Source organism: Hippoglossus stenolepis, chromosome 4, assembly GCF_022539355.2.
Source record: "Hippoglossus stenolepis isolate QCI-W04-F060 chromosome 4, HSTE1.2, whole genome shotgun sequence".
Lineage (NCBI taxonomy): Eukaryota > Metazoa > Chordata > Actinopteri > Pleuronectiformes > Pleuronectidae > Hippoglossus > Hippoglossus stenolepis.
The window spans coordinates 11,344,001-11,366,520 of record NC_061486.1 but is presented as its reverse complement, the minus strand read 5'-3'; the positions used below and the strand labels follow the sequence as shown (position 1 = coordinate 11,366,520).

General features: G+C 43.1%; 1 protein-coding gene across 1 annotated transcript in view; it reads right to left on the bottom strand.

Annotated features, from left to right (window-relative positions):
* Positions 1 to 17,415: 17,415 nt before the first annotated feature.
* Positions 17,416 to 22,520, bottom strand: part of arhgap35a (Rho GTPase activating protein 35a) — a 67,731-nt gene continuing 62,626 nt past the window's right edge. Inside the window, exon 7 of the mRNA XM_035153532.2 lies at positions 17,416 to 21,542. Coding sequence (XP_035009423.1) covers positions 21,062 to 21,542 — 481 coding nt within the window. The 3' untranslated portion in view covers positions 17,416 to 21,061. The remainder of the gene's footprint in view (positions 21,543 to 22,520) is intronic.

Here is a 22,520-nt window from a genome sequence, read left to right as displayed (position 1 = left end):
AAGGGTGTTTGAATCCATATTAGATGAAAAGTGTATTGTTGGCATTTTCCTATGTGCGACAGCACAGTGGCAGCAGGACTATAATACAAAGCACAATGCTCAGGCTTTTGGAATATTTTTGAGCGGACTGATCCAAACTATCACGTCTTTCCTTTGCTGGAGACCAGACTGAAATCTGAAAACCTCAGAGACAAACAAAATGAAAGTGGATGCAGGAAAAATTTCCCCTGGTTGTTATAAAATGTCTGAGGTCTATGGCCCAGAACTAAATTCTTATATATTACAAATTCTATATTCACATTTAAGACTCCTATCACTCCAAAATGTGTTTGGTTTACTCCACATAAAGGTTCATCCTTCATGGAGCAGTTTCCTTTTTGTTGTCTGTGTTCACCATCATCTGGGTTAAAGGTGCTTGCTGCAGATGTAAGATCATTCTGATATGGATGGAAGCTGTGATTCACAGAGATTAAATGAAAAAGATTTTTGAAAAGCTGCAGTTTTAACTGATTATTTCAAGAAGACAGTGTTTTCCTTTTGTCTTCAAACATGTCTGGGAGGGATCGTTAACTCGTGCTTCTGCCTCCCACTGCGCAACTGTAGGGAACCAGTTATAGTTAATTTTATATGAATTTTATCACTTCATTAAGGTTGAACTAGAATCCTAATAAGATAATACACAAGCCATGGCTGAGTAAATCCACTCATGATTGTCTAGTCCTTAGTAAAAAACTAAAAGATACAAGTGGTCTGATAACCTTTGTCATTTAGGTTATCAGTCCACTTCTTTCATAACCTCCTTGGCTGATGTTATGAAATTCAAATCCAATTTCACTGAGTTTAACATAGTACCCTCCTAGAACAGATGTTATTTTACAATAAAAGTAAAAGAAAAAAAACGATGTTAAATGATGTAACCCATAAGAATGAATGAAACAAACTAAAAACAGTGCAGAGCCAAACAACAAGAATATGGGCACCATCCCACCACATACAGCCTGCACTGTTTGTTCAGGTGTGTGCCCCCATTTGACTTGAATTTCAACTTCTCCAGACCCAGTCTGTCCCTCTCTTTGACACGAAAGACGTCAAACATTTAGAGAACTCAACTTTTGTCGGCATTTTCTTCCGGATTATGTGAAAATCCAGCAGTTTACTGTCACCCTCTCCCTGAAAACAATGAGCCAGACTGCAAGACAGTGACTACAGCTTAAAAACACAGATGACAATGCAAAGAAAAAAAAAAAAGCCCTAAATGAAAACCTTCAATCATGATGGAAGAAAATCAGCGTATCAGTATGATGAGTACTCACCATAATACTCTGAAGATTACCCTGCTTTATCAAATTTAATTAGATTATAAAGGCTTAGCCTCTGAGTAGCTGCGGGTGAGTAAATCACATGCTGTTCGAGAGCTGAGCTCCAGCCAAGCCAACTTTGTACTGTAGCCACTGAGACCAAATGCATTCAAACAAATTAATAGTCCATTAAATAAAAGCTAAACTCAGCCAGCTAATAGTGCCTTAAAAGCACATTAGCATTAGCAGAGAACGGACACTCGTTTGTCTCATAGGGCAGCGGGCATGAGTTAGCGGCCGTGGGGATTCTTTTCCTTACATATATGGGGCATCTGGAGGTCTGTCCCCCCAACAACACTGTGAGTGATGCTTTGACCTCACCCCAACACGATCAATTCCTTGTTTTCTTCTTTTCCTCCCCCTTTCTTTCCTCCTCACGCATTGTCACTGAAACTCATCCCTCTCATTTAAAAGCTGCTGCATTTCCCTCGTCTCAATTAATCTCACTCTTTCCCTCCGTTTGCCCTTCTTGCTTTTCCTTTCCTCGCATCCCTGCATCCATCTTGTTGCGGTCCTCCCCCTTCCTCTTTCCCCTTCCCCCCCCAGGCCCAGCCACCACTCTGGTATTCCCAAAGTCATCAGCAATCAGACATCTTCAATGGATTAATTACACCGTCCTCACACGCAGCTCGACTGAGCATCCACGCTCCCCAGCTCCTCAGACCCAGATGCTCCCTCCTCACCTCCGCCCACTGGCAGGGCCTCCGACGCTTTCTTCTCGCCCTCTTTTCATCTCTTTCTTCCACTAAACCTCCACCTTCAACTCCAGACCCCAACCCAACCGCCCCGTTCTCTAAAAATGACCACAGCAGTTGTCCTCCTCTTCTCTGGGCCTGCGGAGCCTCGCTAATTGGACATTGATTGGTGGGGCCCTCTCCATGATCTCCCCTGAATATCGGGATCACACTAATTGAAGAATTAACTTGGGTGAGACTTGAACCACGGAAAAGGAAGAGGGAGAAAGGCAAATACAGACAAAACGCTTCAGCTTAAAGAAAAGCGATACGGTTCACGCAGGGGTGTAACCAGGCGCACGCACGGGCACTCATGTACAAAATGAGGGAAAGACATGAGACATAAATCGGTATAGACACTTTGCCACATGGTGGGATTCACGAAATGCTGCACTGATCATTGTTGTCTGATATAGAGTAACTTCAACCAGTGAAGCAGAGGAACAGTTTAACTACCGGCCTCTCTTTATTTTTAGCACAAACACACACAGTCTCCTTTTTCACTCCACACACAGAAACACGCACACACCCACTTCACATCAATCATGGATCCCAGACCATAACCCCCAAAAGCGTGAGTGCTGCTTTGAGTCATTCTAAAATCATGATGGATGACAACTTCCCAAAGCAATCCCTCTGCGTGCCAGCATCATTTAACTAAAGGCATCAACCTGCCCCAGCCAATAGCACTCCTCCATTTCCCCAGACTGAGAGCGCCGGACTTCGTCTTTCAAACCCCGCTAACATGATTCTGGAAAAAAAATAAAAATAACAGTCCTCCCGAGGTGACGTATGCAGGATGCCACAGAAGGATGAGTTTCCCCCAAGTTCCTGATCATGAATCCCTTTTCACGAGCGGCGAGGACGAGAGATGAGACAGCGAGGAGGTTAAGCTGACCTCAGGCTCGCGCTTTTCCGAGCAGGCTTACCCCCGGAGTGCGAGATGACAAAACATTTAGCCCAATCTCGCTCGCAGCTCACTGACAGGCAGAAACAAAAGAACATCCTCGGAGGAATTCAAAATCATTGAATGAATGTCAATTAATTTCACAAGACAGAGTTGAATTGATTAGAATATAAAACAATCTTTCTCGAAAGCAAAAGGGAATTGATGTCCAAGGCCTTCAAACAGCGAGAGTGGGAAGACAGAAAAACGACAAAATGAAAGAAAGACAGATGATGCTGTGTGTGTATGTGTGCATGTGCTTGTGTGCCCAGGTGCCCAATTGTGTGTGAGTGTGTGTGTGTGTATGTGTGTGAGCTCAGCAGTTGTGTTGCACGCTTGGTTGGCAGGGTGTGTGTAAAGTAATTAACATGATAGGCTCCCTCTCAGCCTGATAGCCTGTTCCCTGCAGCGAGGTCGTTCAGCAGACACCAACAGACACCTGAGCTGTGTCTTAGACACAACCCTGGATCGCATCTCTAATGCACACACACACATACACACATGCATGCGCACACACACACACACACACGTACACAAACACACACCAGTGCCTGGCACTGACAAATGCTTTAAACATACAGCCATCAGCAGGAATGACATGGTACAGTAGAATATTGCATGATAGCTGACAAGCAGTTCATTCAATATGAAACTGGCATTTCTTAATTCAGTCAGTCAATCATACAGACAAAATGCAAAACGATGTATTCAACAGACGTGTGGCAGCAAAACTAACACCACCGTCAAGGCTGCATCATGTCAATATTAAAATTTTTTAAAATAAGAAATAAATCTAAGATGTTTGTCATGCACATCTGGATCTGAACTAGAAAATGCATTCTGATATGTTTATTCTTTGTATAATATTGTAATGTATTAAATAATATATCTAAAGACAATGTGTCCTGCGGAGGATTTCCAGGTGGAGAAAGTCCACAGAAAGTCCAGAGGCTCCCAATCGGACATTTGAGTTCACACAGGAACGTCCTCCTGAGAAAGTGGGGAGGATCTCTGGAGTACGTGTCTGAAAGCAGCTTTATAGTGATGCACCCACATGAACCTGCAGCTTCTCTCGGCCTCATGAGCTTTGCTGCAAGTTCCGGTTCATTGTTTAACTGTACGACCCACAACTTTACTGCAGAATCTTTTTCTGATACAGCAAGAAGTGGTTTTCAACATAAAAACTAAAATAAAGACACAGTTAGCTTCTACCCTGTGAACAAGGGGGAATATTTCCCAGCTCCAGAGTCGAACGTGGTCATAACGGGGGAAACCAGGCACGTATGAGTCGTAACTGAAAATATGTTCATTTTACCAAACTGAAAAGGAAACTGATCGAAACCAAAATAGAGACAGAGAGACTGACTGAACGTCAGCAGCTTATATAGTTCAGTCCCGGCAGGTGAACTGAATTTTTCCTGACCTCTGAACTATCACCAAGTTCAACAAATAAATTACAGCAATCACAACTTGTTTTCTCTGTTCCAAAGTACAAAGTCCAAATGAATCATGCTGAGTCAGACTCCAGTGAGTTAGTGCAAAATATAATTACCATCAGAATGTGCATCGAATTGCTTCAAGTTGAAATGTTCACATTTTATCCAAACATGTTTTTAATGAATGATGCATTCAAAAAAGTTAAGGAGTTAAATTGATCCAATCAATGTCTACAAAAGAAATACGAAAAAGCAATAAGTCAGCATGAAAGTAAATATGACATTTTAAAAATAATGAATAACTTTTCAAAAGTCATCAAAATATGTTGTGTTGCGAGATTCTGTTCAGACAGAAATGTGCAACGCAAGTATAGAAACAACTATGAAGCCTCTCTGGACTACAGACCAATGTAAAAATCTTGAGGTATAAACTTGATCAACTAATAAGACAAACAAAGAAGAGGCGACTATAAATCTCTTTGTTGGAGGTAATATGAGGTCCTATACGACCACTGGTGGCTGACAATATCCTTCCCTTTTATTCTTTTGTACAATCTATTGTTTCCCTCCTCTTCATCCCTCATCACCCTAAGACCTTCGCTCTGGTCCTCTAATCCGAAACCTGAGACCCCCAAACACCCCCTTCAGCCCCACACAGCCCTCATTTGCTGGGGGATTAGAGCGGGGGCACAAAGGTCAGAGTAAGGCCACCACCAGAGACCCTAAAAGAGAAGAAATCCACACACACCAGGGACGGCGGCAGCAGGAATACACGGGCAAACACACACACATTAGCATTGTGTGAACCCTGCACGCATGACACTGCTTTAAAAGCGCTGCATTATGTATTCACATACTGTAGGTGTGTAGGCAGGATCCACATCCCCAGACACGCTCTGAAACAGACACAAATTTGCATGAGCATGTGCAGAACTAAGTAAAATGACCTTAACTCTCGAACTCCAAAAAAATACAAATAGATATTTGTGCGACTTTATAAAAACAGGACCAAAAAACTTCAGAGTGAAAGAGAGAGAGAAGGAGGGAAGACGGCTGATAAATCGCAGCAGCTCTGAGGCGGCATGAAACGCACCTTCGCAAAGAAATCTAAGTGAGAAAGAAAGACAGGAGGGAGAGTTAGCGAGAGAAGAAAAGTGATTGTCAGAGAGAGAAGAAACATCACTCTGAAAACTTCTAAAGAAGGCCCTGCTCTGGGTTTTAAATGCTCTCCTCCCTCTATCACTCCCTCTCTCTTCCCACTTTCCTCTCATCCCTTTCATGAATTAAAAGCACGGTCGGTCTGTGGGGAGAAGCATAGTTAATTCCGATCAGATCTCCTCCTCCCCTCTCTCCGCCTCCCCCCCCACCCTCCTCCCCTCCTCCCTGGGCGATGGTTGCCGTGCAGTCTGACAGACGGAGATGGGATCTGACAGTAAACAGGCGTGTGGATGCCCGGCTCGTGATTGACACGTAGGCAGGTCGGCGGGGGCCCGCCCCCCTCCTAATCCTGCCCTGTCAGCTCTAATTGGGGAGGTGGGGCTCCATGTCACCAAGGTGACTGATTGACAGGACCCCAGCTTTGCATAGATATGAGGGAAAGGTGGGGAGGTTCACGCAAGGCATAACACGGTTAACACTACTATACTGCTAATAGAGATATGTGTGTGCATGCGTGTGTGTGTGGGGGTGAGTGTGTGTGTGTGTGTGTGTGTGTGTGTGTGTGTGTGTGTGTGTGTGTGTGTGTGTGTGTGTGTGTGTGTGTGTGTGTGGTTGTTGTGCACTGAAGCACATTCACAGATGCCCAGATGCAGGTGAACACACTCAAGAACATGGCTGAGCACACAAATAAACCTACAACAATAACCATGAGCAAAATCAACATGCACACAAGACATCTGAGTGCACACACACACTCTCTCTTGACATGCTGTGATGAAGAGCAGAGGGTTGTAAACGCTACAAGCGTTGAGATACCAGACGCAAAGGTCTTCACCATGTCGAGGCCAATGAAAGACAGGGCGGGGGGGTTAGACACTTTGCTATGACACTTCCACCCGTGCACACGCAAACCTGCGTGCTAATGTGTTGAATGAAAAACTGTGTGTGAGTAAATGGGTTGGGCTGACACATTTGATGTTCTGTGGGTCTCATCTTAAAGCTGCATCCCGATTAACAAGATAGAAAAAGAAACAAGAAATGCTAAAGCTCGCAATTCAATAACTAAGGTGAAATGTTCAATACGTTCAACATATGACATTAGCATGAGGAGTTAGAACCGAACACAGACAGTTAATGATGGGGAAACCAGGGGCCAGGGGTTCATCCTCTGGGCACCATGAATACTTGTACAAAATGGTCCAAACAATATTAGCTGCTGAGAAATGACTGTCTGACTGACAGGCCGACATTACGTAATTCTTTCCGTAACCAATTACTAGAAAAGTGGCAATAACAAACCATGACGTCACCTATTGGTTTGTGTGCTGCAGTTTTAAAGCCTCAAGTTTGGCATTTGGTCCGGCGCCATCTTGATTTTCTGAAACCAGAAGGAACCATATTTAACATCACTGCTCCCACTTTCACCAGCAACCTGCACCAACTGGTCTATACAGTAGATGTCACACAGTTTCCACGCCCTAATATATACTGAACTGAATCGTATATTTGACTCTAAATAGGACCAATATTTAGTAAATGAACATCATGCTGTGTTGAAGAAGAGTTGAAACTAGTGGCTGCGATTATAAACTCTACGAAAATGTTTACGGACGTTGAGAAGTAGCATCATTTCTCCATAGATTTCTGTAGAATCTGATTTCTATTTGCAACCAGTGGAGTCGCCCCCTGTTGGTCAATTGAGAGAATACAGGTTTCAGGCACTTTCCGTACCCAGAGTCTACATCCATTTTTCTAAACACTCTATTTGGATAGCTCTTATGATGTTGGTAAAAATGTTCATGTTTCTGCTAAGTGTAATTTAAATAACTTATTGGATGCTATAAAAATTGGGTGAAACATCTTGATTGTAAATTGGTCTGAAGGGTATTTCTCACTCTATTTTTTTTAGACTTCATTTGTCAAATTGTGAATGCAAAAAAAAAATACAGATCTAAAAATGATCAATATGTAAAAATCTGAGAAGGAAAAATCCCTGTGGTTAAGTTGCTCAGTCTCACAGATATGTACAACTTATGATGAGGGGTCACAAGTGGACGTTACTTTATTTTAATGGTTGGGAACCACTGCTGCAAGAGACCATCAAATCGTCTGCTCCCAGGCATTTCAGCTTGTACAGCTAATTATAAATTGTTAATTGTTGGACAATATAGCCATTATCTTTTACATATGAATTTATTTTAGTGATGGTGTGCGTGTGATTGCATGCGTGCACGTGAGTGTGTACGTGCCTGCGTGTGTGTTCAGTGCGTTTTGATTGACAGCTGCCACTGACCTGTGCCAGTCAGAGTGCCATGCTGCGGGGCGGCGGGGTCGATCGCTACAGAGACGACCTTCGCCCTCATCTGCATCCTGCCTTCATTAGCACAGCCAGGCAAGGAGAATAACAACCCAATAAATTAATAAAGAGAAAGAGGGGAGACGGGGGAGGGATGGAGGGGAAGGAAGGAGAGAGGGGAGGCAGTGGACAAGAAGAGAGCAGGGAGAGCAAGGGTAAATGTGAAAGTGAGCGAAGGAAGGAGGGAAGCGGGCACGAGGAAAGGGCAGGGAAAGAGAGAAAAGAGCGACGCACTGAAGTATAGAGGGCTGGAAGTAAGGACATGCTGCAAAAAATACAGTGTGTGTGTGTGTGTGTGTGTGTGTACTCTAATAGAAAAAAGCTAATGATGTAGAAGTAAAGAGAAGCTAGCCATCACTAGCAATAAAATCCAAATATCGATAAAAGAGAAAACAACATCTATATTGTGAAAATGCACCAAAGCACAACTGAACTGAGATATACTGGAAACCGATATGGCCAAAAATATCTCGGGGCCTGATTAGGAAATGTGACTCGTAGCCGTGTTTAAACAGAGTATTGATACATTACCATCTGCACTGGTTCTTTAATGCCTGTATGGACAGAGATGCTCTAACTGGTCCACAGACCAACATTTAAACAGGGTGAAATGTTCCAGATCCCTCCCTCTCTCCCCTTCTCATTCACGATTGGGTTGAATTCAACATCCCAACCACACAGCAAATGTTTCAATAAAGCATGAGGTTTAATCATCTACTATTGTACTGGATCCACAGTCGTACCACAGAGGGAAATACCTCTCGAATACCTCCACACTTGCAGTAAAAACACACGCGCGCGGCAGAGTCCAGGGGAAGCTTGTCGCGTAAATAAATTATGAACGAGTATGTTGCGCGGGATAGACTGTTGGTTGGGAGGTTTCCCCAGGAGGACTCGAGTAATGATGCTTTCTCATCTTCTCAGCAGAGTTGTATGGCATACACCGCCTACCATTACTCCACCGTGATGGACGGAGATATGGTCAATCCTTGTGGCAGGAAATCTGTGCTTTAGATTTCTCAATAAATTGTATATTTGAAACTTATCTTGTGTTCTGCATAGTTGAGCCGTGTTTTCCGACATTTTGATTTATCGGACGTGTCCCTGGCGACCTCTCAGATCAGCTCAAATTCCATCACATTGACACAACCAGTCTTTATCAACATGTTTTGATTTTAATTGATCATTTTATAGTATTTATTATATAAAATTGGATGATGTGAATAATTGACATGCCTCAAAGGCACAAAATGTTGAAGCTGAAGTTTCAACCATTGATCTATTACAAGTGCAGGGCCCGCTCTACACATGCCAGTTTGGAACATAGACTGCGTTTAAAGATGGACAACGTGTCTCCACTTCCTCCCACTAAATGAAACTAAAAGATCACAGATACAAATGCTGCTATCTGCCCAGTAGTGTTCAAGCCATGGAGCCATGGTAGCGAGTTCCCACTAATAGACATGTACTTTGACTTTTTAGTTTGGTCCATGTCCCATCCACTATAATGGAGGAGGTGGGATTTATGATCTATACAGCACACTTTGGCTTTATATAGGTTATCTTTATAATCATAGGGTGCTGTCATGTCGTCCATCTTTTTATACAGTTTATAAACAGGCCCTTAGCTTTATCCATAGTGATGCTATAGTTACAACTTACTTGCACAGTGAAAGTCACCTGCAGTGATTGAGCCACAGTAGGTAAAGACCGGCTGTGGACTTGGTGAGGACATGGTGGACACCACAGAGTCCAGAGGCTGAACACCAACTGCTGCACAAAGAGCTGTTCACCTGTTTGTTGAAAAGTTCAGTGAAGCTCAACTCAGAAGTCTGAACTAGAGAAACAGTTGCTATTGTCCTGATTGATTTCACTTACATTGATAAGTACCAGAGCACTACTGCTGCTACAGAGCACTGTTCACCTGTTTATTATTTTTATGACTTGTGATTTTCGAGATAAGCTTTGAGACCCTAACCCATATATACAAAACGAGATCCCTCACATTACAATTAGATACTTGGTGACTATTTTAATAATTTACACTGTTGCTTGCTTGCTACCTACAGTAGTTTTCACACATTCTTAACTTAAGCTGTCAGTGAAGAAGAGGAATAAAACTGCACAGAGATCAGTTCTGACTGCAACCTGTGTTAGAAAAGACTTTACAGCTTGAAACATCATTGAGATCATGACAGCCACGTCAGTCGGAATCTGAAGAGACAACAACACCTGCAACATGCAGCCTGCTATAACCACCTAATAAGTCGCGTGGCATCGACAGAACCCATCTGTTGAGAAGGCTCGGGTAATGTGCCTGGCCCTGTTTTCTCTGCCTTCCCTCTGACTGAGAAGAGCTGCCTGCTCAGGGTTCAGGAGCGTGAGCGCCGAGGCGCGGGGCCTGCTGTGCTGGGGAGGAAATTCTCAGGGCGATCGATGGGGAGGATTAGGGCCGGCTTTGGGGCTCAGAGGCCTGGATCTGAGCAGTATTCTCAGTGGGGCCCCAGGGAGAGCTGGAGAGGAAAGCTGGAGGGGAGAGAAGAGGAGGGCCAGGGGGAGAGAGAGGAGTGAGGGCTAACCTGGAACTGTCAGGAGGCTGAGAGAGGGTCGGCCAGGCTGGGAATAGAAGAGCTGCCAGGGTCCCAGTTGACAATATGAATGGCACTGAAATCCTGCCACCCACTCCGATAAACACACAGTGGCCAGTGTGATTGGATAAGCTGCGGAACACAGGGAAAAGAAAAGGATATTCAATTTTAAAAAAAGAGAAGGAGAGGAAACAGATTTACAAACACGGATGAAGTTGGTTATTTTGTCTCCTTACACTCTCCGTCTTTTAATTTTCTTCGGGCCAAATCGGTAGTTGTCCTCTAACTTGATGAGTGCAGCGCACAACAAAAGGCTCACTCCGTCTGTGTCTGCCTCTGATGCTCATGATTGGTCAGCCTATTCGCCAGCTCGCCGCTCTCCCCCGGGTACAGACGGTTGGATCCATGATTCATTTTGCAATGAGGAGAGAAAAAAAAAAGAAGGAGAGAGCGCGTGTGAGAGAAGAAACAGCCAAGACCACTGGGAAATTATACGGTGGAGCGGCATGGTGGATCTGGAATTAAACGGCATAATTAATCAAGCAAAAAAACAAGCACGTTGCTCATACATTTATTATTTGCATTTTTTCCACTTCAGGAGATGTAATCAGCATATATACGTTGGAACCCCTGATCCGTGTTGCGGGGACCTGGAGGCCGAGCACCCATTTCGACCACTGACCCTAAAAGCGTAAAGTGGGATCAGTTCTGCTCAAAGCTTTACTTTTTTTCCTCGCTGACTATTATCTCCACACAATGCCCTCTGCCTCCAAAGCAATTTCCACAACAAGCAGAACAAGTCCCACAGAATCATGTGGTGTTCTCTCGGCCCTTTAAATTAGGGTGTCTGCAAAATTGGGTTCACAACTCTCGGCTCTCTGTGGAGTTGTTCTGCATTACGCAGTGTGTGCACTTGACCCAATGAGGAACAAATACTAGTCACTTTCAGAGTAATACAGCAGAAATATCTGAAAAATATGATCACATGGATGTAAGAGGTGGACAAAGCCATATAAACACCTCATGAAAACCTAGGTAATAAGTTAACCATTGCACACACAGGCCACAGGGGTCACGTTAGGTTGCATAGCAATTAGCTAAACCAGTGTGGACGACTGTATGTCCGTCATGACAGCCGTTTGGTATAAGCCGAGACTGGTCCACTAATGATGTGCAAGTTGTGCACGGATGAAAATTCATTTACCAGAGCAGTGATAGCCAGGTCTGCTTTGTGCACTCTTGTTTTGAAGCTGCTGATTGACGTGCAACATAACAGGACCTGATATTTGTATTTTTTTAATGAGGATTTAGTTACTTGAAAGCATTTCTTCCTATATGAGTGGCCTTTTGATCATTTACTCTGTGATGTTTTCTTAAGGTGTCATTATAAAAAGTTAAGTCAGTAAAGGAGACACGCCCTGAGCTGCTTACTACAACATGAGCAGTTCAGCCAAACACTCTGGTCTCCTTTCATACGGGTTCCATTTAATAATGTTTGGTAAATTTGCTCTAACAATGAAAAAGTAAAAATGATTGGACCAACTTAAAAAATTGACTTCAATTTACAACACAGAAATTAATTAAGTTTTATCTAATTAAAGTTAACAATTGTTTGAACTAGTGCAGTGGCCTTTCTAAACCCGCCTGTTAGGATTGGGCTACGTGTTTGGTCTGTGGTGATGCTGAAGCTGCAGCGTTCTTTCTCAAACTGTAAACGTGACCTGCAGTGTTTGCGCAGCAGCAAGTTAAGATGGGACTTAGTCAACACAACCCTGGAGCTGAACCACTGCTGCTGCACAAACAGCTGTTCACCTGTTCAAAGTTCAGTGGAGCTCAACTCAGTTCGCACAACCCTGAATTGGAGAATCAGTTATTGTTGCTGTTGCCGTGATGCCTGTTGCCTGTTCATTTAGTTTATTAGCATTGAACGTATCTTGTGTCCAAATTGCACCAAATTGGTCACTGCACTTCCTCCACACATGCCAATTATGAAGCCAATAAGATGAACTGTTCTGGAAATATGTGCTTCACAGACAGACAGACAGATTTCTGGATTAAGTAGGTAGATATAACTTTGAGTTGAACAAACTTAATTCATTTGTATTAGCAGCTGGAGTGTTTCTATACATTGGTAAAACATTTTAATAAAAAGCAAAGATTCGAGAACACTTAAGTAGCCTATTTGCGTGTGTGTGTGTGTGTGTGTGTGTACCTTGTCTTTCATCACGTGTTCTTGGATGGAAACAAGAGACCTAGAACACAAACAGTCTTTGCATGAGGCATTAACACGTTTTAACAAGGTAAATTTAAGACTTGTTAAAAACATGACAGAAACTTAAGATTTATGTTGAGTACGACAGATATAAAGAAATATCAAAGTAACTAACGATAAGATGAAGTAGTCTCATGGAGAATAAACCTCAAACACCACATTATCTAACAAACCACAGACAGAGATACAGTCTTTCCCACAGCCAAGCTGAGTGAACTGAGATCAATTTGAACCAAGGTTTTTCTAGACTATAAATTGGTCGTATTTGTAGTTTAACTATAATCTAATATCATTGAGAAAGAACTAGAGACATTGCAAACTATGCATGCCAGCAAAGATTTCTCCTGAAACAATTTAAAGGTCAACAGAAGTAAAGTTAAACTAGAATTAGACGTTTTAAGACCCTGCAGAAACCCTGATTATCATTAAGTAAATCCTGTAGAAGTAGTTCACTTACAGTATATCTTCATTTATGCACATCACGTATGCAGTTTTCTAACTTTGATTTATTATTTGTTAGTTGTATGTGTTTTTTCTACTAATCTGTATTATATCCGACTTCCCTGGTCTGTTTTTGTGCTGCTGATCAATGAAGTCGCATCTTATTATAATAAGAAAATCTCTGTGCAGCAGTACTAATAATATCGATACAAATCTAAATCTTGGTGACACTTGAATTCAGCACTTCATCTCTCACCTGGGTTTCCTGTGCTTCAACCCTCATTAGGCCCATTATGCATGAATACATCCGCCAAACAGAGTAAAAAACCTATCACTTCTCCAGCTGCTCAATAAGCCTTGTTCCTGGAGCGTCGTCATCAATCGAGTTATCAATATGGAAATACCACTGTGACCCAGACATTAATCAATGGGCCCCTCCGGGAGCACCGGGAGGACAGGGAGGGCAGGGGCACCTAAAAATCATCAATGAGACGGATCGGGCCGCAGTCACACTCGGACAGTGCGTATTGATAAGAGCGTTTCCACCTGTGGCGGCGGCCGCGGCGCACAGACAGGCCCGCATCTGAATTCAATAGCCGCCACCGCAGCTGCGAGCTCCAGCCCAAGAAAGACACGGTTGAGCGGAGATACGTGCCTCGACTCATCATCAGACCCAGTCTCTTTCTTTTCCCTTTTTTTTCCTCTCCCATTCCTCCCTCCTCCACATATACAGTACGTCCCCTAAGTGCTGCTCTCCGGCGGGCGTGCAACTTCTCTGGTCATGGCTTTGAACCAAAGGAAGCACTTCACATCTCTAATACTGAGCAACAATGACTTCAAATTAGGAGGCTGCCTTGCAAATGTTGAAAGAAAGAAGTAGGGGATCCGGAGGAGGAGAAGAAGAAGTGGATCCAGTAGATGGCGGTAATGCACCTTGACATTGGTCACCACCCGTCAATAAACCAAACAAAGATGAAAACAAATATCTTGTTTTAAATCAGGTTAAGGAAGTGGATTTCATTATTGAAGTTTTTTTGTTTTTTTTACAAACATACAAAAACAACATTGATGTGCTCTTCTCTTTCCGTCTTCTGGCTCCAGAACTTATGTCATTTGTTTTGGTCTCGTCCACACTCGTGTTGTTTTGAACAAGATATTTCCCAACGTATTCAATTCTCCCAGTCATATTTAAAAAGATTTCTTCTTCTCTTACTCCTACAAAAACAATAATGCAATACTATATAATTACTTGATTATGATATACGTTTTTTATATTTGTATTCTTTATGTTTCGTATATGTTCTTATATTCATACTTGTTATATATAGTGTGTTATGAGCCTGATACATTGCTGCTTTAACACAGAAATCTCCCAGTTTGTGATCTATAAATTAAACTCTCAGAATCACTAATCTACACTAATCTAAATATTGTAATTATAAAAATTAAACCAAACTGTGTTAAAGTAAAAGTCAGTTCCCGAAAGTAGTGAGGTAAGAGGTTTTTGTGGGACGGACTATTTGAACTTTGTGTGACTTTGTCCCCATGTGTTGTGTTGACGTTGTTACAAAGTTAAAAACCAAAGACTTCACGTTAAGTTTGTCTTTACTTACTTTGAGCTCACCCTCTGCCCCCCTCCTCTGCCTCCCCCTCTCTCCCCCACCACACACCTCTCTGAAGCCAGGTTTCCTGCTCTATCCTCAAACTGTGAGAGGAGGAAGTCGGAGCCTCGACATCAATGAGAGATGTGTTCACCTCAGTGTGAGCTCAGGATTAAACCTTATTCTTCCCTGTCGACATCCACAGTCTTCACCACATCTGTCAGGCCCACGTGGCTCCGCGCGCGCTCCTCTTTACCCGGATACAGCAGAGGAGCGGTGCTTGATGGGTAACTGTGGTTCAAGACCGCCTCCCAGTGGCGCGGTCGCGTGTGCACAAGGAAAAGTGCCTTTGGAGAAATGTTTTACTGAGGAAGAAAAAGGGAGTGAAATTGTGTTTGGGTTAAATGGCTTGTAATAAATACAAATAAAAACAGAACAAAACAAAATAAAACAAAAACAAAAACAAAAACAAAACAAAAAAAATATTGAAAATGAAAATGAAAATGAAAATGAAACTGAAAACGAAAATGGAAATGAAAACGAAAACGAAAACGAAAACGAAATAAAACAAAAATTAAAATAAAGACAATAAAATAAAAATAAAACTAAACTAAAAATTAAAGAGAGAATGACCTTCACCAAGACCCAACAGTCCCCTAATGAAACCACATTTACATTCACTAGATCCAGATTGTTATTTGGATCTACACCAAATTCCTCATAAAAATATCAGTCCCCTAAACATGTCTTTTTCATCAAGAAATTCATCCATAATTTATTATTTTCTGAGAAATCAGTGAAAAATGGCCCAAATCGCAATGTTGAAGAAAGTGAAAGAATGTTCCTGGATGAACCCCCTGATCTGAATCTGCACCAAATTGTAACGACTCCCTCCCCGACCCATTCCACATCTTTCCATTAAGTTTCATGATAATCCCTCCAATAGATTTTGCGTAATCCTCCTATCAGACAAACCATTAATTAACAGTCAGTGTAAATAAGAGCCAATGTCAATAATATGTCAAAGCTTTAATAAAAACAAAAATAAAACTCTGAACGGATTCAAAAGACGTTGGAGAATGAGTCTGTTAAAGTTCAACGGGGGGTGAATTCCATATAATGTGTTGGCTCTGACAGCAAAGGTTCAGACACCCTCATAGTAGGTGAGACCTGGGAGTAACCAGCATGGCTCCATCTGTGGATCTTAGTGTTTGAGAGGACATGAACCAGGTCAATACAGCTGACAGGTATCTGGGTGCGAGGTCATCAGACCGAATGGAGCTGTATGAACTTGTAATTTGTGCAAATTGACTTCACACTCATGACTTATCCTGACATTCCCGATTGGTTTCATCCCCCGTCCTTGACTTCCAATCAAACCACACTCCACTCGCTCCCTCACGACACCTCTTAAAGGTTGGAGTTCAAGGGTCGCGTGTCCTGTGTGCACACAGGCCTGCCCTTTTCATTCCCAATCAACTGCTGCTTTTTCCCCACTGCGCCAGAATGGAGAGATGCACCACAAAGGTCATGGAAATAGATTTCCTTTGGTTTGACTCCATGAAAAGGTCAGATGAGGGCACCATGAAATGGCAGCGAGGCCTTCACGTCGCCCTCTCAGGGACCCGAGTCCTTACATCACCCTGAAATGGCAAGGGATGAGCCCGTCTGTGGGCCGGTCCCTCAGGAAGCGGGGGGGTCCCGAGGGCCAGTGTGACCCCGGCTGGTCCCCGTCTGTGGTGAGTGTCCCCACAAAAGTGTGAAGAGAGAACAGAGCGACAAACTGTGACAGAGTTTCTCTGTTTTAGTTTGGACACAAATTCATGTGACTCAGGGGGATGTAAAGGTAATTTACTTAACTAACAAGAGTGTTACGCAAACTGACCTGCAGCTGACAAAGGATTATGTAAATTACTCTTTATCTTGTGTAAATGTAAAATGTGTGTGTGTGTCAGTAGGGCCTGTCCTTGTGAAGGTGTGTTTTTTTTCACACCCCAAAACATTTTCTGGGTTCATCAGAAGAACAGATTGGCCATTAACTCCAAGGTTTGCAGTATAGATAATGGATGAATGTAAAGTATATAGAAATCCCAAATGCTTCCTGTCCTTGAGCAAGGCATTGAACCCCAAACGGCTCCCAGTGTACAGTGACCTCTGAAAGACTCTGGACCCCTTCACTTTTTGTAAAGTAACTGTACAAATTAGCAATGTAAATTGTAATTTTTGCAAATAATGACAGTGAAAGTAGGTTTTTAAAGATTAAAAAACTAAAGTCATTTACAAAAGTATAACACTTTATAGAAGCTCATTTGGCAGTAATCACAGGTTCGTGTGAGCAAAAATGTCAATTTATTTCCATTTAAAACTAAACAATAAAGTCTGAATGATATGTCTTTACACATAAGGACAGAAACCTCTGCAGAATAAATGTAAAGCATCGAAGTGGAGACTTTTATTGCAGAAACTTGCTCAGGATTTCATGTGTTCCACGTGTCAGCAGTAAATCAATGAGACGAGAAAAGCAGGAGTTTTACAAGATTTGATTTATTAACTATGATACAGATCACATAAGGCCTTGCTGTATACACCATTCCCATTTTAGACAAATTACCATACTCAGCAAATAATGACAGTTTTTTTGTTTGTTATCTTTTCATTTTACAGTACTTATTTTTTTTCATATTTTCTCCCCCACCCACCCCATCATTTCTTAATATTTTTTTTTTTTATCATCTCTTTAAATAGTGAGAGTGGTGGAGCCCTCTTCCTTTGCTCGGGAAGAAATCATGCACTATACTGGGCTGGTCTCTCAGTCGTTCACAAAGAAATAGTTAAAAAATGCTTTGTATTATTTAATTATTAAAATAAAACATAAAAAGAAACTTTTTTTTTTTCTATCACCACTGACTAAAGGGCAAAGTGTTAGAACCCCCTAACATACCAATAAACAACCATTTGAATATAGTTTTGCTTGTTTCTCATTTTAAATTAACAGACATCTGTCACCATTGTTGCAAAAAAAGAAGGAAAGAAAGAAAAGCAATGCAGCCACATATTATCTCTGAACCACAGTCACATTTTTTTTTAAATTCAATTGTTCTTCAAAACTGTCACTTTGCTTCCCATCGCTCCCTTGACCCTTTTTTCCACAGTCTTTGGCTGCCTCACAGTCAGTTCAGTATTAACACATTGATATACACGGGGAACGCCACTGGCCGACGTTCGCACACAAGTACCAGTGGTCACCCCTGCTTCCTCCCTCCGTCTCCCAAATAATGATCCCATTCACCCGTTTGCCGCCCCCCTCCCCTCCACCTCACTCTGCCCCCGTCTCTGTCACACTCTCTCTGAGGCTCAGTGTGTGTAATCTGGACGAGCTAACAGGGTTACACAGCCACCGGGGTAATGACCGCGGTGAGAGCTGCATCCTTCACGTCTGTGCCGATCACGCTCGTGGCCGTCTGCCAAGCACAGCGTGTTAGCAAGTTAGCTCAAACCCCTTTAAACATTCACCCTTAAAACACAGACACACACAAACACAGACACACAAGGTAAATAGGTAGTGTAGACTGATAAAAGCTCCTTTTAGAGTTCAGTGATTGGTTAAAAGGTTTATTTTTTTTCTCGTTTCGTCCAGACAGGAGAATCTGTGGAGACACGCATTTCAGTGTCAAACAGAATGAGTGACCTTGGTGAGCATCTGCTTAACATTAACACATGTATGTTCACATGAGCACACTCTTTCTCCAGCTCACGCAAACAACAAACACACACACACAAACACACACTTCAACAGCTTAGATGAAGGCTCAGCATTTCTGCTCGAGCCCCATCTCGCTGGTTTCTACGGTAACAGCAGGCCGGGCCGAGGAATTCTGTGATGCTCCACTCCAGTCATGCAGACAGATGAATGGACTGTCTGTTCTGACCCAACTGTCTCACACGGACAGGGACTGACTAACAGAGGGAGAGAGAGGGGGTGGTGGTGGTGTAGTGGTTACGCTCTTGCAAATTATATTTCGAATCCTCGAGTCTCTTCTCCACAGGCGCAGTATTGTGTTTGTGAGGATGTGCGCTGATACCTGGAGCGATGGCTGCCAGTTAGTTCCAAGAATAATAAGCCTCCCACCTGTCTCGGCTCGAGTCTCGCTCCCGGCTCTTACGTTCTGGCCTGTGGTGCTACATCGTGCCTCAATCTTGTAAGTCATCACCTCCTCAATCTCAGAGGATGAGGAGGAGCGACGCACCTTTTTACAAACGCCTGACTTGCTTTGGCGTCCACGGGGAAAGTGGACACTGACCAACAAAAAGACAGAGACGCAATTTCATTCGCTGCATGTCTGACCAACTGCACTGTGGCCGGATGCTTTGTGGCTACAGAGCCTGAATCTATGGAATCTCATCTGATCTGTGCCAAATTTATAAACAGCAGTTGCTCTTTTATTCACACTCTTACGCTCTGTGAGTTCTAATGTTAATTTTTTTCTACCCGAAATAAAAAATGACAATGCATCTTAACAACTGCACCTAATGAGAGAATCTGATGCTACAACAACCACAGTTTGAAAATGGTGCTACGCCCATGCAGTAGTGGAAGTGAGGTTATGGCTGCAATACCCATTTCTTCCTCTAGATGTCAGTGGTGTGCTCCCAGAGAGAAAGAGAGAAAGAGAGAGATGAGATGGAGAAAGAGAGAGAGAGACAGAGGGAGGGAGGAGTGGACTGACGATATAAAGTGAATGGTGGCTGTCATGTCGCGGCAGCTCCAATTTAAAATGTGCCTTCAAAGTGCTCAGAAAAGTGCTTTTTGAACAAGGTCCTCACTACGAAAACTGCACCGACCGACTCGCACGTCAAACCACCGCAGCGCAAGAGAAGCAACATGACAGGCGAAGTCCGACACTGGAATTATTCCCACTATTCTCCTCATGTAGGGAAATTCAAGAAAAAGGTCATGGATATCAGCTCACACAAATGGACCGTCAGACAGCCAGACGCTTACCCACAAGGCCATTCATTGACAGATGAGGCTCAGGTTCATGTGAATTTTCTCAAATGTAAAAAATACACACACTTGGGAATGTGAATGTAGAATTATGAAATCCACTTTTTTAGCTGTTTACTTTGTTTAAAAACTCAGGGCATGAGGTCAAAGCTCAAATGGAGAGAGAGCGAGAGCAATCAGGAGGAAGGAAGGAACCTTCCCAGAATGCCAAGGGTGTAAGAGCACCCATAATCCTTTGCTCCGATTTGCTGCCCAGCAGATCCTGTTGGTTGAGTTTTTTTTTTTCCTGTGCTTGGCATACTGCCTCGACTGAAACTGATTTTGTCCGTTTGTGTGTGTGAGGGGTTGACGGATAGGAATGTGTGAGTAGTAACACATGTTTCTTGCTAAAGTCTTCTCTGTACAGTGGTGAAATAAACACATTCACGACTCGCGCTCTGCTACACTCCCAGCCACGGCCTCCAGGTAGGTACAGCAGGTGTGTCCGTTTGCAAAAAAAAAAAAAAAAAATATAGAATTCCAAATTTCCCAGCACAATCACAGGCTCGGGAATTGAGGAGAATGGTTGTCGGAGGCACACTGGCCACTCTGTGTGTGTGTGTGTGTGTGTGTGTGTGTGTGTGTGTGTGTGTGTGTGTGTGTGTGTGTGTGTGTGTGTGTGTGTGTGTGTGTGTGTGTGTGTGTGTGTGTGGTGTAGCAATCCCAACATAACAGAGTTCACATTCCCCATTTTGCACTTTACTTCCGAGTCCCTCCCTGAGTCCATTTAACAGTGACTGGCAACTTCTCCCTCTTCATTAGTGTGTTTGTGTGTTGGTATAAGGCAAGGAGAGAGACAAAGGGATAAAAGTGGCGACGGGGAAGAGAAAGATCATACAGCCAGTTCAGAGGCTCTGCAGTGTTCCCCCTTTTCGGTCTTGTGTGTGTGTCCATTTTTTCTAAAAGCAACTGAGGCTCTAACTCCTCTTCTTCTCCCAAACATGTAGGTTTCTCCCTGTACATACTGCATCTCACTCAAAGTCTCCCAACTTCTCCTGTCCTCCTTTCAATACGTCCTCTTCAGTTCCTTCCCAAATTTCAAGATATCTTATTTTGAACCTTTAAACCTCTCTGAATCCTGTCCTCTTCTTAGTTTTTTTCTTCTTCTCTTTCCCTTGATCCCTGGTTCACAGCGTGTGTTGTTCCGTAGGGGGGTGGTGGGGGTGCAGGGAGGGTGGCAGCAGGGCTGGGATGGGGGACTGAGGAGTAGCAGGCGGGGAGTGGGGTGGGGACTGGTGATGATGGTGGTGGTGATGATGATGATGGAGAGGAGGGCCGTAGTGGGGGATGACAGGAGGGGTGGCGGGGAGGACGTAGGGAGTCGGGGACGGAGTCGGCGAGGATGAGTAGCCTCCAGCCATGCTGGAGTACGCCGAGGTTCCTCCCGAGGAGTACGTGGAGGTGGGGGAGCCAGGGAGGCCATCGGCCAGCGGCTGGTTGTAGAAGAAGTACATGCACTGGTGGATGAAGCTCTCGATCAGTGTCTGGTAGATGCGGGTGGCAGTCAGGGCGTCCATGGTGGTGAAGTCCGGTCTCATCAGTGTGGGCCAGAAACAGATGGACAGGTTCTCACTGGTCATCAGGTTCAACTTGTTGTTCTGACTCACCCTGACAAACACAAAGAAAACAAAAAGAGGAATGAATTGGCCGTAAATTCAGTACTTGATTGATTGATCTGATTTTGACAAAACATGATGGTGTCCTCTAAATCTCCAGATTAGTAATAAAATCCATCCAGGTGTGTTCTGTAGGGCTGCGATTAAGAATTGTCATTATTAATTGATTTGCCGATCATTTCAAAGTCCTAACTGATGTCATCATATATCCTGTTTAGTCAGTTTACAAAGATAAAAATTAAAGAACAGAAAATCACATTGGAGAAACTGCAACCAGAACAGGCTTAGAGTTCCTGCTAAAAACAATAAGCAAAGTTTTATATTAATGTATTCATTATTATTTGGACTTGTGAAGGAGATCAACAAAGTCAGTAGGGTTCACATCTGAGGACCATGAATGTCTGTACAAAATCATACGTCAATCCATCAGTGATCTGACTGACCTACACTGCTGTTCCCACAGCAATATGCTACTATGGCTAAAAATCCACTTAAGTTCTTGTGCTTATCCTCGATATCTCTGCACACCAAGTTCAGACTTAATTCTGAAAACAAGATAATGAACTATACTATAATTAATCTATTACAGTGGTTCACAATCTTTTCAGCTTGGGACATCTTAAGATGAAGCAATATCTGCCTGAGAGCTAATTAAAGCTGACAGCTCTGTTGTAAACATATTGTGTCAGCAGCTGATTTTACAATCATAAAGGAAAGGGTTTATTAGACAACAGAAAAGCAAAAAATAACTGATGGATATTTTTCCTAGTGACGCATCAGAATCACCTTGGGACCTAATGATGGTCTAACAAAACATAAAAATCCACATACAAAGGGATATTAAATAACCACTGTATTACCACAGATCATGACTCAACCTCTATTCTGTCTGTGTGCCAGTTTCTATGATGTCACTGCGAGGTCACTTGACCAGCGGTTTAGTCGGCGCGGCTGCCAGGGGCCGCCTCTG